Genomic DNA, 17,087 nt, shown 5'->3' on the forward strand with positions numbered 1-17,087 from the left:
TTACAAGCATTTGTTTAAATTCCAGAGTCCTGAAAATTGATTCTGATAAAATTTACCAGTTGTTTCACTGCTTTTATGGAATTTTCTGAGGTCCTTACTCTGCCATTTTTACTTATATCACTCAGATTCTCTTTTTCAAAAAAAACTAAGCAAGTTTATCAATTTATTTTTGGGAATTATGCATCAGCAACAGCTTTAGCCAACAGTAATAAGCACATAAGAGCATTTCCTAAGAACATTTAGCCAAATGAAATACATAACTAAAGTTAGGCTAAGAGCTCAGCTACTGATAGGCATATCACCAGCATTCTGCATAGAAACCTATAAAAATTAAGTGTCTATTAAAAAAAATCACTCATTACTGTTTTTATATAGCAAAGCTGACATTTTGTTGGTCAGGTGGGGATAACAAAGAGGAACTATGAAGAGCAACAGAAGACAGTGCTATGGTTCCTCTCTGGGAGTGCAACTTCGAAAACCTAAGAAATCCTCCTCTTTTCCTACACTTACCATCTCTGAATTAAATAACAGTAAAGTTAAGTTCTTGCCTTGGTTAGCCTGTTCTCCTGGATTCCATAAGCTTCATGAGAATAGGTACCCTGATCTGTCCTGTTCACCAATGTACCTCTAAGGCAAAGTTCAGTCTCTCACAGAGTGAAGTGTAATAAATATTTGATGAATAGCGCTGATAACCAGAATCAAGCAGCTTCAAACAAACAGGAAAGGCATTTGTGACCCTGGCCAAAAAGCCTGTTGGGAAAAACACCTTTTACTCAGCTTTCCCCAGTTTTGACTTCTTGGTGAAGTCTGAAGCAAAAGCTACTCATCATGGCCCAGGCCCTCAACACTTGGCCTAGGGAGTCTGTCAGATGAGTAGGCAGACACTGTAATGAGAAATTCACATCAGGAAACTCAGAAGGTGGGTTCCAGAAAAAGATGGCAGAGTAGAAGGTAAGATGGAAACCTCTTCTCAAAAACACTTAAGAGAAGAAAATACAGCAAATACAACTAAATCTAAAAATGACCTGAAGACCGCAGAACAACCACCTACACCTGAAGAAGAGAAGATCACATCAAAAAGGGTAAAGTGGCAGAGCCCAGATCAAGTAGGACCCAAACCCTTCCCTCACCCCAGCCTATAGGCAGAACAAAGAACAGAGTGGGGAGGGGATAGGAGCCCAGGAGTGCTGCACACCTGGCACTGGAGATCTGCTCTGGACATTACATTAGGTTCTGGTGATTAGCAGGGCTGGAGACCAGGGACAGGTAGAACACTCTGGAAGGCTGAGACTCCAGCCATTGTGGAGGACAGGAATGCTCTGCCAGTCCTGAGCCCCAAAGCAGAGGTGGCAGTTTGAAAGACTTGCCAGCAGTGAGAGGGGTAACAGAGGGGCAAGGGTTGGATGGAACTCTCTCGTCAGGTGGAGGATACCTCCCCAGACCTTCCTCAGCCCAAGAAATTGGGAACTCTTGGGCACCTCAGAAGCTCCATCCCCCTTGCTGGCAGCACAACCCTGAGGCTCTTCCTTGTGCGTGCTGACCCAATTGGCCCAGCAGCAGTGTCAGACTTTGTAGGCAGGGGGAGACTCTCCCAGCTTACTTGGCTCCATTTCAGCCCAACCAGGGAGGTGCCTGCAGGAGCCAGCCCCAACTACTCCCTTCCTCCTTGTGAGTGTCCCAACCCAGTGCTGTGCATCCAGTCTGAGTAGAGCTGCATGTCAGGCTGTCCCTCACATTATCCCTGCAGCCCCGCCACTGCTGCAGGCCAAGGGTGGCCAGCCCACACAGCGAGTTAAAGAGACTCCCAAGCTGATCACAAAGGCAGTGGCTGAAGCAAACTCCCAGCGCAGACAGAAAAATGCTCTGCCAACTGCACATGAACAGCTGGGGCCCTGCAAAATAGAACCAGGCACTAGACAGCAAAGAATCTTGAGCTTCTAGGCACCAAAGGACCTCTTCTTCATAAAGCTATTACTCTACAGGCCAAGAAGCATGGCAGAGCTATCTAATAAAATGGAAGAAACACAGAAACCCTGACAAAATGAGTAGGCAGAGGAATATGATACAAACAAAACTACAGAACAGAACCCTAGAAAGGAGGCTAAAAAAAAAAAAAGAAATCACCAATCTTATTGATGAAGATTTCAAAATAAAAATCATAAACATGCTCATGGATTTATAGAAAAGTAATCAAGATCTCAGGGAGGACTTCAACAAAGAGGGCAGAAGGCTTGAAAGAGCGCCACTCAGAGCTGAAGAATACACCATATGAAATGAAACATACAATGGAGGGATTTAAGAGATTAGTGCAGGTAGAGGAGACAGACAAGAGATGGAAATTAGAGAACAGGAAAACAAAGAAATCAAGGAACAGAGAGAAAAAAGGGTCTCTAGGAATGAAAGTATGGTAAAAGAACTATGTGACCAATTAAAATGAAACAATATTCCCATAATAGGGGCACCAGAAGAAGAGAAAGACAAAGTGATAGAAAATCTCTTTGAGGAAATAATTATTGAATACTTCCCCAATCTGGCGGATGGAAATAGACACTCAGGTCATGGAAGCACAGATATCTTCTAGCAAAAGGAACCCAGGACGACCACACTAAGACATATAATAATTAAAATGGCAAATTTCAAGGAAAAGGAGGGAGTGTTGAAAGCAGCTAGAGAGAGAAAAAGTATTACTTATAAAAGAAAGCCAATCAGACTATCAGCAGCCTTCTCAACAGAAATTCTACAGGCGAGAAGAGAGTGGCATGATACATTTAATGTACCTTAACAGAAGGACCTCCAACCAAGAATACTCTGCCTGGTAAGATTATCATTTAAATTTGAAGCAGGGATTAAACAATCTTGAGATAAGCAAAAGTTGAGGGAACTCAACACCACCAAACCATTTCTACAAGGTATCTTAAATGGTCTGTTCTAGATGGAAATGCTCCCAAGGCTAAATAGCTTTCACCAGTGAAAATAAATCCACAGTAAAGGTAGTAGACCCACTAATTACCAAGCAAGTACAAAATTAAAACAAAGCAGCATAATCAACCATATACAAAACCACTCAAGGAATGCACAAAAAGTGCAGATTATGTATGACATCTAATACAAAAAATGTGGAGGAGGAAGAAGGGGGAAAAAAAGTACCTTTAGACTGTGTTTGAAACAGAATTATCAGCAATTTAAGACAGACTATTATTTGGTAAGGAATCTATCTTTGAACAGCTGGTAAAAACAAAACAAAACCTAAAATAAATACACACTCAAAAAAACAATTAAAAAAGAGAAGTCCAATTACAACACTAAAGGAAATAATCAATAACAAGAGAAGAGTATAAAAGAAGAATGGAACAGAGGGCTATGAAAAACAATCATAAAACTATAAAATAGCAGTAAATATATACTTATTAATAATTTCCATAAATCTAAATGGACTAAATACATCAATCAAAAGACAGAGAGGCAGAATGGATAAAGAAATAAGACCCATCTATATGCTGCCTACAAGAGACTCATTTCTGACCCATACGCACATACAGACTAAAAGTGGAGGGATGGAAAAAAACACTTCATGCTAATAATAATGAGAAAAAAGCAGGAGTAGCAGCATTCATATTAGACAAAATAGATTTCAAAACAAATAAAGTAACAGGAGACAAAGAAGGATGTTACATAATGGTAAAGGAATCAGTTCAACAAGATGATATAACCACTATAAATATCTATGCACCCAACATAGGAGAACCTACATATGTGAAACAAATACTAACAGAATTAAAAGGGGAAACAGACAGCAACACATTTATTTTAGAAGACATTAACACACCGCTTACATCAATAGACAGATCAATCAGACATAAAAATAAGTAAGGAAACAGAGGCACTGAACAATTAATTAGATCAAATGGACTTAAAATATCTATAGGGAAATACCATTTGACCCAGGAATTCCACTTCTAGGAATTTACCCTAAGAATATGCAGCAGCCCAGTTTGAAAAAGACAGATGCACCCCTATGTTTATTGCAGCAGTATTTACAATAGCCAAGAAATGGAAGCAACCTAAGTGTCCATCAGTAGATGAATGGATAAAGAAGAGGTGGTACATATACACAATGGAATATTATTCAGCCATAAGAACACAAATCCTACCATTTGCAACAACATGGATGGAGTTAGAGGGTATTATGCTCAGTGAAACAAGCCAGGCAGAGAATGACAAATACCAAATGATTTCACTCATATGTGGAGCAGAAGAACAAAGAAAAAACTGAAGGAACAAAACAGTAGAAACACAACCCAAGAATGGACTAACAGTTACCAAAGGGAAAGGGACTGGGGAGGATGGGTGGGAAGGGAGGGACAAGGGGGGTGGAAAAGAAAGGGGGCATTACAAATAGCATGTATAATGTGGGGGGCGGGGCATGGAGAGGGCTGTGCAACACAGAGAAGACAAGTAGTGATTCTACAACATCTTACTACACTGATGGACAGTGACTGTAATGGGGTTTGTGGGAGGGGACTTGGTGATGGCGGGAGTCTAGTACTAAACTTAATGTTCCTCATGTAACTGTACATTAATTATACCAAAAAAAAAAAAAAGGAAGATCTGTAGAACACCCCACCCAAAAGCAGCAGGATACACACATTCTTCTCAAATGTACATAGAACGTTCCCCAGAACAGATCACATACTGGGTTATAAAGACCCTCAAGAAATTTTAAAAAATTGAAATTGTGCTAACCAGCTTCTCAGACCACAAAGGTATGAAACTAGAAATTATGCAAAGTAAACAAAAAAGCCTATAAACACATAAAGGCTTAACAACATGCTCCTAAATAATTAATGGATCAATAACCAAATAAAAAGAGATCAAGCAATACATGGCGACATATGAAAACAACTCAACAGCCCAAAACTTGTGGGATGCAGCAAAGGCAGTTCTAAGAGGAAAGTATATAGCAATATAGGCTTACCTCAAGAAAGAAGAACAACCCCAAATGAACAGTCTAAACTCAAAATTAATGAAACTAGAAAAAGAACAAATGAGGCCCAAAGTCAATAGAAGGGGGACATAATAAGATCAAAGCAGAAATAAATAAAATTGAGAAGGATAAAACAATAGAATCAATTTAACCAGAAGCTAGTCCTTTGAGAAAAATAAACAAAACAGATAAACCACTAGCCAGACTTTTCAAGAAAAAAAAGAGAGTGTATACACATAAACAGAATTAGAAATGAAAAAGGAAAATCACAATGGACACCACGGAAATACAAAGAATTATTAGAGAATACTATAAAAGATTATAGGCCAACAAACTGGATATCCTAGAAGAAATGGACAACTTCCTAGAAAAATACAACCTTCCAAGACTGACTCAGGAAGAAACAGAAAATCTGAACAGACCAATTACAACAATGAAATCAAATTGGTAATTAAAAAACAGCCTAAGAACAAAACATCTGGACCTGATGGCTTCACAGCTGAATTTTATCAAACATTTAAAGAGCTAATATCCATCCTCCTTAAAGTATTCCAAAAAGTAGAAGAGGAGAGAATACTTCCAAACTCACTCTATGAGGCCAGCATCACTCTAATACCAAAACCAGGCAAAAAAAGGACACCACAAAAAGAGAGAATTACATACCAATTTCTCTGATGAACACAGATGCAAAAATACTCAATAAAATAGTACCAAACTGAATTTAAAAATACATCAAAAAGATCATCCATTCTGTGGCATCTTGCTGCACTGATGGACAGTGACTGCATTGGTATATGGGTGAGGACTTGATAATATGGGTAAATGTAGTAACCACATTGTTTTTTCATGTGAAACCTTCATAAAAGTGTATATCAATCATATCTTAATAAAAGATTTTTTAAAAAAAGATCATCCATCATGACCAAGTGCAATTTATTCCAGGGATGCAAGGACGGTACAATATTTGAAAATCAATCAACATCATACAACACATCAACAAAAAGGACAAAAACTACTTGATCATCTCAATAGATGCTGCAAAAGCACTTGAAAAAATTCAATATGCATTCATGATAAAAACTCTCAACAAAATGGGTACAGAGGGCAAGTACCTCAACATAATAAAGGCAATATACAACAAACTCACAGCCAACATCATACTTAACATCAAAAAGCTGAAACTGTTTCCTTTAAGACTGGGAACAAGACAAGGATGCCCACTCTCATCACTTTTTTCAACATAGTACAAGAGGTCCTGGCCATGGCAATCAGACAACACAAAGAAATAAAAAGCATCCAAATTGTTAAGGAAGAAGTTAAACTGTCACTCTCTGCAGACGACATATTACACATAGAAAACCCTAAAGACTCCACCAAAATACTATTAGAATAACTGAATTCAGCAAAGTTGCAGGACACAAAATTAATAAACAGAAATCTGTTGCATTCCTATTTTTAAAAATGAATTAGCAGAAAGAGAAATCAGGAAAACAACTCCATTTACAATTGCATCAAATTAATAAAATACCAAGGAATAAACCTAACTAACGAGATGAAAGACCTATACTCTGAAAACTATACGACACTCATGAGAGAAATTATAGACACCAATAAATGGAAATACACCCAGTGTTCATGGACAGAAAGAATTAATATTGTCAAAATGGCCATCCTACCCAAAGGAATAAAGATTCAATGCAATCTCTATCAGAATACCAACAGCATTCTTCAACTAGAACAAATAGTTCTAAAATTCATTATGGAACCAAAAAAGACCCTGAATAGCCAAAGAAATCCTGAGAAGGAAGAATAAAGCTGAGGGAATTACACTCCCTGACTTCAAGCTCTACACTACAAAGCTACAGTAATCAAAACAATTTGGTACTGGCACAAGAGCAGACCCATAGATCAATGGAACAGAATAGAGAGCCCTGATATAAACCCACACATATGTGGTCAACTAATACACAATAAAGGAGCCATGAATATAAAATGGGGAAAAGACAGCCTCTTCAACAAATGGTGGTGGTGAAACTGGACAGCTACATGTAGGAGAATGAAACTGGGTTATTACCTAAATTCCATACACAAACGTAAACTTGAAATGTATCAAAGGCCTGAATGTAAGTCATAAAACCATAGAATTCTTATTAGAAAACATAGGCAAAAATCTCTTGAACATAAGCACTAACAATTTTTTCCCTGACACATCTCCTTAGGCAAGGGAAACAAACTAAAAAATGAACAAGTGGGACTACATCAAACTAAAAAGCTTCTGTGCAGCAAAGGACACCATCAGCAGAACAAAAAGACATCCTACAGTATGGGAGAATACATGTGTAAATGACTCATAAGCAGTTAACATCCAAAATACATATGCCTCAACACTCAAAAAACAAATAACTCCATCAAAAAATGGGTGGAGGATAGGAACAGACACTTCTCCAAATTAGAAATTCAGATGGCCAACAGGCACATGAAAAGATGCTCCACATCACTAATCGTCAGGGAAATGCAAATTAAAACCACAATGAGGTATCACCTCACACCAGTTAGAATGTCCACTACCAAAAAGACAAACAACAAATGCTGGTGAGAATTTGGAGAATAGGAAACCCCTACTGTTGGTGGGAATACAAACTGATGCAACTGTTGTGGAAAGCAGTATGGAAGTTTCTCAAGAAACTAAAAATAGAAATAGAAATACCATTTGACCCAGTAATTCCACTCCTATGGATTTATCCGAAGAAAACAAAATCCCTGATTCGAAAAAATATATGTACTCGTTTAATGCCACAGTATTTGCAATAGCCAAGATATGGAAGCAACCTAAGTGCCCATCAATAGATGAATGGATAAAAAAAGATGTGGTATATGTACACACAGAGTATCATTCAGACATAAAAAAAATCGTGCCATTTGGAACAACATGGGTGGATCTAGAGTGTATTATGCTCAGTGAAATAAGCCAGGCAGAGAAAGACAAATACCATATGATTTCACTTATTTGTGGAATATAAAAACAAAGCAAAACAGAATGAACAAACAGCAGTAGTTTCATAGATACCGAGAAGTGACTGGTGGTTACCAAGGGGGAGCAGGGGAGGGATAAAAGGGCACAATAATTCGCAATCAATTTAACCTGGTCAGGGGGACCTTGAACCCGTGATGTACGTCTGAAACTAACATAGGATTGTATATTAACAACTTTAATAATAGTACTAATAAAGTCAAAATCCAAACAAAACAAAACTAAAACCAAATCAAAACAAATATACCCCCAAACAGTCCAATTAGAATATGGGCAAAGGACACAAAGAGGTATTTCATCTAAGGACATACAGACAGTAAATAAGCACACTAAGAGATATTCAACATCACTAGTCATTAGAGAAATGAAAGTTAAATCCTCAGTGAGATTATCACTATACACCTATCAGAATGGCTAAAATAAAAAACTGACAGCACCAAGTGTTGACAAGAATGCAGAGAAACTGCATAACTTATACATTGCAGGTAAGAATGTAAAATGGCACAGGCACCCTGGAAAACAGTTTGGCAGTATCTTTAAATAATAAAGACGTAACTACCGTACAACCCAGCAATTGCATTCCTGGGTACTTAACCCAGAGAAATGAAGACTTCTGTCCACAAAGAAATCTATGCAGTGTTCTAGCAGCTTTATTTGTAATAGCCCAATGCTGGAAACATCCAGAAGTCCTCCAGTCGGTGGATGGTTCAACTGTGGTATATCTATACTGCTCAGTAATAAAGAGGAATGAATTCCTGATACATGCAAGAACTGGCTGAATTCCCAGAAATTACTTTGAATAAAAAAAGTCAATCCTATAAGGTTGGGTATATAATGTACAATTCTATTCATTAAATATTCTTGAAATGACAAAATTATAGAACTGAAGAACAGGTTAGTGTCAGAAATTAAGGAGGGAATGGAGGTAGGAGAATTGGGTGTAGCCACAAAAGGACAATATGAGTGACATCCATGGTGATGAAATGTTTGATATCTGACCATATCTAGGTCAATATCCTGGTTGTGATATTGTACCATAGTTTTGCAAGATGTGAGCACTGGGGAAAGCTGTGTAAAGTGTAAACGATACACAAAGGAAAAAAAAAAAGAATTTCAGAAGGGAAGCAACTACTCCTAGAAAAGCTCTCATTTTTATGCTGAATTAGTGTGGAATTTTCTTTCAACACAATATTTAGGGGAAAAAGTTTTAATACCACATTTATCTGGCTCTAGAATCCAGGTTCTCTCCACTAAACAGCATAATCCCTAGACTTTTAGGCTTATTCGCTTTGTGGAGACAAACATGAATGTCAGCCAGATAGCCTGACTGACATTTTTCAACACCTAAATTCTGTAAGCCAGGACCAATTCTACATATGTCAAGCATTTTTCTGCTTAGAGTTTGGCTTCTGTGTGTATCTTCTGAGAGAATAATGCTGACTACACCAATGAGAATTTGGTCTCTGTGGTGTTTCCATTTCTCTCTGTAAACTGGCATCTGGTTTATAAGTGTTACTCTCCTGTGACTTGGTTAATACAAGTAAGTGTCCCCTACCAAGAGCAATCAACTATGTCCTGAGTGAGTATATGAACTGAAGCTAATGAATACTGTGAGAGGCCTCTTGGTAGTCAGCCAGGTTCTGGGGACACCACTCTCACTCTCCAACCACTTACTGACAGGATCCCCAAATTGCACTGCAAGTTGCCTTCTCCACACACATGTATGAAATCTTATTTTGCCTTCATAATCTGAGAAAACGACATCTTGAAACAACAGGGTAATATGCATTTGCAACTCTTGTCAACACAGAACTAGGCACCCATCCTTTATGGGTCACATCCGGAAGTGATCAGACTAGAGAGACTACAGCCACTGTACTAGCAGTCCCTGATACAGTAATCAGCAGGACCCATGGGAAAGGATGCTGGATCCAAAATCAGAAAGCACAATTCCAGTTCCTGAGTTAGCCCAGTCAAATCATAAATTATCCCATTTGCCTCATTTGTAAAATACAGGTAAACAGATGACCCAGCTACTCCTTTTCAGTATCATCTCACTATTTTCATAGTGTAAGAAAACAAATGGATCTGAATGAAGCTTCCTCTATGTGCCTGTGTAGAAAATGAGTCAGATCTAGGTTCCAACACCAGCTCACTGTGGTTGTAGCTATGAGAACCTGAAAAAAACATTCTTTTAGTGTCCAAGTTTCCATCACATATAAAATGAAGAAGTTGACTTCAATCTCTTTAAATATTATGAAAACATTTAGAAGGCCAAATGTGAAATAAAATATTTCAAATAAAAGCAGGAGGAAGTAAAAAAATAGACAAGGACTAGACAAGTGTTATTCTTCATAATAACCTCAGTAAGATTTGACAAGTAAGCCCTTGAAGAAGAAGGTTCAAACCAACAACTATGGAAGAAAATTATGTCAACTCTGCAACACATTCTTGGGAAAAGAGGGCTGGAGTGTTTACCTTTGTGAGATAAGTTCTAAATTAATTCACATTCTACTTTTCACAAGTCTTCTCTAAACCCAGCCTGCCTGTCTTCCAAAATCTACTGCACAGTGCCAATGAACAATGGATCTTGGGTGAGTGGAATTATAAATTAAGAAATACATTCCTTATATATGACACAAATGATCTAAAGAGCCGGCCTCTACAGAAACCATTGCTAAAAAACTATCACCTAGGTCACAAGGCATATCAAAGTAACTTATCCCCTCAATTACCTGGTGAACTTTTAAGACAAGTACTTTTATTTTCATCTGATTTGTGCAGAAATGAGGGTTCAGAAAGGTCACCTGACTTGCCAAGTCACAATGTCAATCCTCGGCAGCCACATAGGCATGACCAGGGACTAAGGGTCATAACTCCCAATCTGGCATCAGTCCAACAATTCATACTTCTATTTACCTGGCACTGTCTGTCCTCTGTGACCCTCCAGTTCTTGCCCTTTGTGAAGCAGACCCCCTTCTCCTCCTTATTCTTACTGGCCCCACACTGTGGTCTGAAGGTGGTCTCAGGAATTCCAGGACGCCATTAAGTCTCTGTAGCCCACTGATAAAGCTGTTCACTGAATTCAATGAAGGCATTTGGACAGTGCCATTAGCACCAGATCCCTGGGGATGCTCCTCTGAAGCTCCTGGATTGATGTTCCCCACCTCCTCCGTTAGGTTAATGGACACCGGTGGAGCAGGCTGGAGCAGGTGTGGTCTCCCCTGGCTGCTGACCACTTCATCAGGAGTAGGTTGGAGAAGAGGTGGTCCCCCTTGGCTGCTGACTGCTTCAGCAGGTACAGGCTGTTCTGCAGCATGAGGATCTAATGGCACCTGAAGATAATATTCCATTGCTTCATGAGCCATCACTGGGGAAGCAATATTTGTAAAAGTATTAGTAAAATACATAAAATATGTCATGTAGCTGATATAATTTTATCTAGTCTTTTAGAATTTGTTTTATGATCATTCTTGGCAAAACTGAGAAGCTTAAAGATTTTAGTTAAGTCAGAAGTGTTCTGGTAATCATACTTTTCCCTCCATAACAAGCACTTATAACCAGTTTTCCAGTTCGTCCTTGGAAACATGAAATCATGTGATCACAGAACAACCTTCTAAAATAGAAAAGATTTATACAATAAGGGGATTGAACTATTGGGTCTGAAAGTAATCTCCCAGACCTCTTGCAATTCTTAATCATGATCTGAATATGGACATTTACCAAAAAAAGCATATAAAGCTGTATTTAATTTTAGTAGGCAATATATTCATCTTTCTCAGCATCAATTTACAAAGATAAATAAGGAACATTTTTACACTTGCAAAATTAACTCAATTACTAACTCAAAATATAAATTTGCCTAATTTCTCCAAAAAGCCCTAGCAGCCTTTACTTACCTCATCCTTTTCATTTTTATTTCCTGTCTCCAATTCCATTTCTTGTCCATTGAACAAATATTGTTTAAGCACCTGTCATGTCCCTTTCACTGTTTCCTGTTTAGAATTCTACTATGTTAGTCTGTTCAAGAAATATTTACTAAGCACCTGTTTCATAGTCTGACACCCCACAGATGTGAAGACAGATAAAACTCTGCAGAAAAGACTAACTACTGGGTGAAAAAACAAACTAATGGAAACTTACATATTGTGGTCTTTGATTTTGGGAGTAGGAGACAAGGAGCACAATTTTAAGACAAAATAAGGAAGGAAGGCTTCTCAGAAAGAGGGAAAATCAAGCTGAGGTGAGAAGGATTAAAATAACTTGGATATATGAAGAGTGAAGGAAGAATTTCAGAGGGAAATCAGTACACGGGTCCCTGGTGAGCATGGGTTTGGTGGATCTGACAAACGTGACCAGCAAAATAAGCAAAGTAAAGAAGAGCAGACAGTATGGCATGGGGTTGATAGGGCAGTATACTTTCACTAAAGGCTTTAGTGAGGAGTTTCTTCTGTATTAGAACAGACTGTAGTGCAAGCAAGGAGATCAGTTTATAGGTTGCTGTGAAAGTGTAAACTAGTGGTCACACACTTGGACAAGAGTGGCAGCAACGGAGATGGAAAGGAGTAAATAGTTTTAAGAATCCTTAGTATAGTCATGCTACTTAAAATCATGAGATAAACTGCTCAAGAAGAAGAGAGAAGAAAAGTGGGCCAAGGACGAAAACCAGAGACACTCACATTAAAAGAAGAGATATAGGAAGATAACTCAGAAACAGCTATGAGGTAGGAGGAAACCTGGGAGAATGTGGTGTGTTGGAAAAATGTTTCAATGAGGGAATGGTCTGACAAATGTGTTAAGTGCTACTGAGGAAAAGAATGGCCACCCACTAGATTTAACAATGTGGAGATGACAGATCATCTAGAAAAGAACAGTTTCCCAGAAATGAGGATGTCAGAGGTCAGACTGGAGTGGGCAGAGTAAATGGAGGAAATGCCAATAAATGAGGTGAATGAAGCACATGTATCTTTCTTTATTCCTGAAAACTCATGAACACGATCCACCTCACCCTACCTCATCCCCCACAAAGTCATTAAAATAAAGGGATAAATCACAAGGACAAAGCAAATGCAAATAGCCTATGACAATGTTAAGAAAGTTACTTTGCCTGATAACTGGTAACTACCTACCAGAGCTGAAAAGATGAAAGTCAAGTAGAGTTAACCCTTGAACAATGTGGGGGACAGGGGAACAACCCCCCCCGCCATCCCGCAGCCTCCGGGGCACAGATGAAAATCCAGTTATAACTGTTTATTCCTCAAAAAGTTAACTACCAACAGCCTATTGTTGACCCAATGCCTTACTGATAGCATAAAGAGTCATTTAACATATATTTTATACATGTATTATATACTACAGTCCTAAAATAAAGAAAAGTTTTCAAGTATTGCAAATCTTCAAAATATTTTCCAATATATTTATTGAAAAAAAAAATCTGTGTATAAGTGGACCCAGCAGTTTAAGCCTGTGTTGTTCAAAGGTCAACTGTAAGGGCAAAGGGGGGATTAGGTGCTATTGAGAAGCAAGATGATTCATACTGGGGATTGTAGAAACCAGATACCAGAGAAGATAGTGTTGAAAGATGGAGTTGAAAAGGAGGATTGGCCTAGAGCCTGTAAAAGTAGTTAGCCTGTCTCCCAGTTAGATAAACAAAACCTTCCCTACCCATGCTGTAGAAAACTGGAGGTTTGAACCAGATAGGCTTAAGACCAACATGAGGACTAATACAGCAGTGAAATTAAGCAGTTAAGTCAAAGTCTACAAACCAAACAGTGTGAGGCACTTTCAAACCTCCTCCCCAACTTGCCCCCCTGCACAAACCCGGGACACTCACTGGTTTATATAGATTCTCTATGTGCCAAGGCAGGAGATTAGAGGATTGTTCTCTAGAGAAAACAGCTTAAGAAAAAAGATCTATAAATGCCAACAAATTGTGAATTCCCCAAGAAAATGGTTAGTCTCTGCCCATATATCTAACACTGAAAGTCCACTGGTTTAGAAAGCTCAGTTACTCATAAAGAGCTTCCAATCAGCTTTCTGAGGGTCTCTCCTTAAAAATGAACAAATGGCCAAGGATCAACTGACATTTGAGAAAGTTCTCCAACATGAGAGAAGAGAACAAAACAAACAGAAGCTTGGAGGGGATAAAGGAAGACAATGCAATAAAAAAAAAATTCAAACTTACAAGAGAAGAATGCCTTTTTTTCAAAGGACAAATCAAGAAATAAGAAAGAGCTCTTGGAAATGACAAATGACAGCCAAAATAAAAGATTTAACAGAAGGACTGGAAGATAAAGTTGAGGAACTTGTCCAAAAAGTAGAAAAAAAAGTCAAAAGACAAAAGCCAAAACACAAAACAAAAAGTCAAAAGACAGTAATAAAATTAAAAGATCAAACCAGGATATTTGATTAATTGAAGTACCAGAAAGAACAAACTTAGAAAATGAAGAAAGTAAAGCAAACCTTTGGTCAGGATGCAACCATTAGCTCGCTTCCAACTAAGAACCCCAACATGGTAAATTTTTCTCAAAATTTGTATGAAATAGAAAAAAGCAGGTTACAGATGAATCCTTTGTAATTCAATTTTTATGACAGTTTAAAAACATGCAAAATCATCTTACTACCTGGATTTAAAATACACGATAATAGCATAAAACAAGTGTGCATGAAAAACACCAAATTCTGGAGAGGGAAGGTGCAAGGGTACACACAGGGTTTCAGCTGTATATTATTTAAAATTTTTTCTTAAAAAAAAAATAGAAGCAGTTGTATCAAAAGGTCGATGTCAAGACTTGTTTGGTCTGGGTGGTGGTGAGTGCACAGGTCTTTTTGTTTGTTTTGTACTTTCCAGTATGGTTAAATATTAAAAAATGAAATTCCTTCCCATCATCATATGCCAGTTCTGATCAGAGCAACAAATTCTGGTAGAGCAGGAAGGCCAAAGCCAAATCCAAGTCTGATTCACAACTGTCCTCCACAGCATCATGAAACGTAGCAGATGCTAAATACCTAAAGAATTATCCACCATACATTAAAAAACAAAACAACCAAACAAACAAACCAAAAAACCACAAACCCATCAACTAAAAACTTTCATCCTGGCACAAAGTTCTAAGGCACAGCGCTGTTCTGGGGCAAAGCTTCCCAACCAATGTGGGAAAACACAGATCCCTCCAGTCCTTGGGCTAACCTGGGGAGCCTAGAGCAAAAGACCGTCGCGGCCGGTCATCCCAAGCTTTGGACAGCCTCGTTCTGGACTTCAGCAAGCTACACAAACTGTATTTTCTATGCGTGCAGTCGCAACAGGCGCTTAAAAGGTCACCTCCCACTGGTCTCAACAAGCTTTCTCAGCGCGATCAACGTCCCCTCAACTAACAAGGGGTGGTGTCCGGGAGGCCAGCACACCTCAGTTCAAAGCCCTGCTGTTACGTGGTCCCCGTGCAACCTTCGGTGGGCTTCTTAGCCTACCGGTTCAACTCGTCCATCCGTAAAATGGGCTAATAAAAGTGTTTACGTCACAGTGTTGATTAAAACCACTTATTTGCACAAGAAAAGTTTGAGGCCCGGCTCCCTGGGGTCTATCTGACTCCCGCCCGCGGCGAACTCGGCTCCTCCCAGGACTCAACGAAGTTCATTTCCCCGCGCCCCACGACTCCGAAAGGGTGAGGGTTCGGGCGCCTCGGCCGAAGGTTGGGGCCTCCCGGAGCGACCGGAACTCCTCAGGCCGCCGGATTCTCTGCCGGTCCGCACCACACTTCGCGAGGCGTCCCTAGGCCCCACATCCGGGGACCCAGCCCTGTAAGTTATCCAGGAGCTAGACGTCTAATGTCTGGGGAGAGGTAAATGCCTCCATACCTGCAGTGGAAAAGACTACTTGCAGCTCGCCAGCCTGCCGCAACTGTGGCTGATTCATCGGAACTCTCTCACAGCCACCACCGCCAACAGCCGCTCAAGCTGCGCGCCCGAGCCGCGCGAGCGCCCTGCTCCTATTGAGCAGCATACATATCCAACAGCCAATAGCCTCTCTTCTTATTCCTTTGGTCCCCGCTGGTTGCAACAGAGGCGCTCTCATTGGCTGGTTCTTTACTGACTAGGCGGGAACCACGCACGTGTGGGCCTCCTACAATTGGTAGAAATCTATGTTCGTCACCTCGCGCCCAGCGGGGAGGGGAAGAATGCTGGAGAGTTTTATCGCTGTTTATTTGAACTTGATGGCGGGTGAAAGTTATTAGAAAAAGACCGCCCGGTCCATTTTGAAAACAAGACAAAATATTAAAATTCTGGCTCCTTCTGCCTCTCCCTAACTCTTTAGTTTAAGAGCTGTATTTATCCAAGGCTGGTAACTAATCAGTAAGTTCAACATATTTGCCCCCAGAATTCCGGAACGTGTGAAGAGGCGTGGAACAATCCCCTTCATATATATCCTTTCGTGGGGTTAAAAGGCTCATGAAAAAGAACTTGCCTGCACGATCTGTTTAATCCCAAACCATTGCAATAAATCGCCTGCTTCTATAACTGTCACTTCGCTTAACAACAAACATTTTTCAAGAGTTTTGCTGAAAGCCTAAATTTCACTTTTTGGAGGAAGACCTGAAAATCTAAATCTCAGGCAGGGACAAGCTGCACATTGCCACATTTACTACTCAGCTGTGAATTTTCAGAGCACCTGGTAGAGAAGAGGATAAAAATTGAAAGTCATGGGTAATCCAAATGAACATGATTCATGAAACAATTCTGCCCTTCAAAAGACGTTAAGAAAATTAAAAGATACACTGCATACCGGCAGAAATTATTTGAAAATCATTTATCTGATAAAGGACTTATATTCAGAGTATATTTTTAAAACTCTCAGAACTTAATAATTAGTAAACAAAAAAACCCAACTTAAAATATGGGGAAAAAATTTGAACAGACAAGTCAACAAGGAAAATATATAGATGGTAAATTAAATGAAAGGCTTCTCAACACCATTAGTCATTAGGAAAATGCAAATTAAAGGCTCAATGAGATACCTCTCCTTACATACCTATTAGAATTGTCAAAATTAAAAAAGCTGACCATACCAAATGTTGG

The 17,087-nt window shown here is 39.2% G+C and overlaps 1 protein-coding gene across 4 annotated transcripts in view; it reads right to left on the bottom strand.

Moving 5' to 3' along the window:
- RFWD3 (ring finger and WD repeat domain 3) overlaps positions 1 to 16,025 on the bottom strand; it is a 64,574-nt gene extending 48,549 nt beyond the window's left edge. For all 4 annotated transcript variants that reach the window (XM_036993838.2, XM_036993836.2, XM_036993837.2 and 1 more), the window contains exons 1-2: positions 15,870 to 16,025; positions 10,935 to 11,385 (exon numbers count right to left, since the gene is read on the bottom strand). In XM_036993838.2, the coding sequence (XP_036849733.1) occupies positions 10,935 to 11,385; positions 15,870 to 15,927 (509 nt within the window). In that variant the 5' untranslated portion in view covers positions 15,928 to 16,025. The remainder of the gene's footprint in view (positions 1 to 10,934; positions 11,386 to 15,869) is intronic.
- Positions 16,026 to 17,087: the final 1,062 nt, after the last annotated feature.

The sequence above is a fragment of the Manis javanica genome, chromosome 17 (genome assembly GCF_040802235.1).
Source record: "Manis javanica isolate MJ-LG chromosome 17, MJ_LKY, whole genome shotgun sequence".
Classification (NCBI taxonomy): Eukaryota; Metazoa; Chordata; class Mammalia; order Pholidota; family Manidae; genus Manis; species Manis javanica.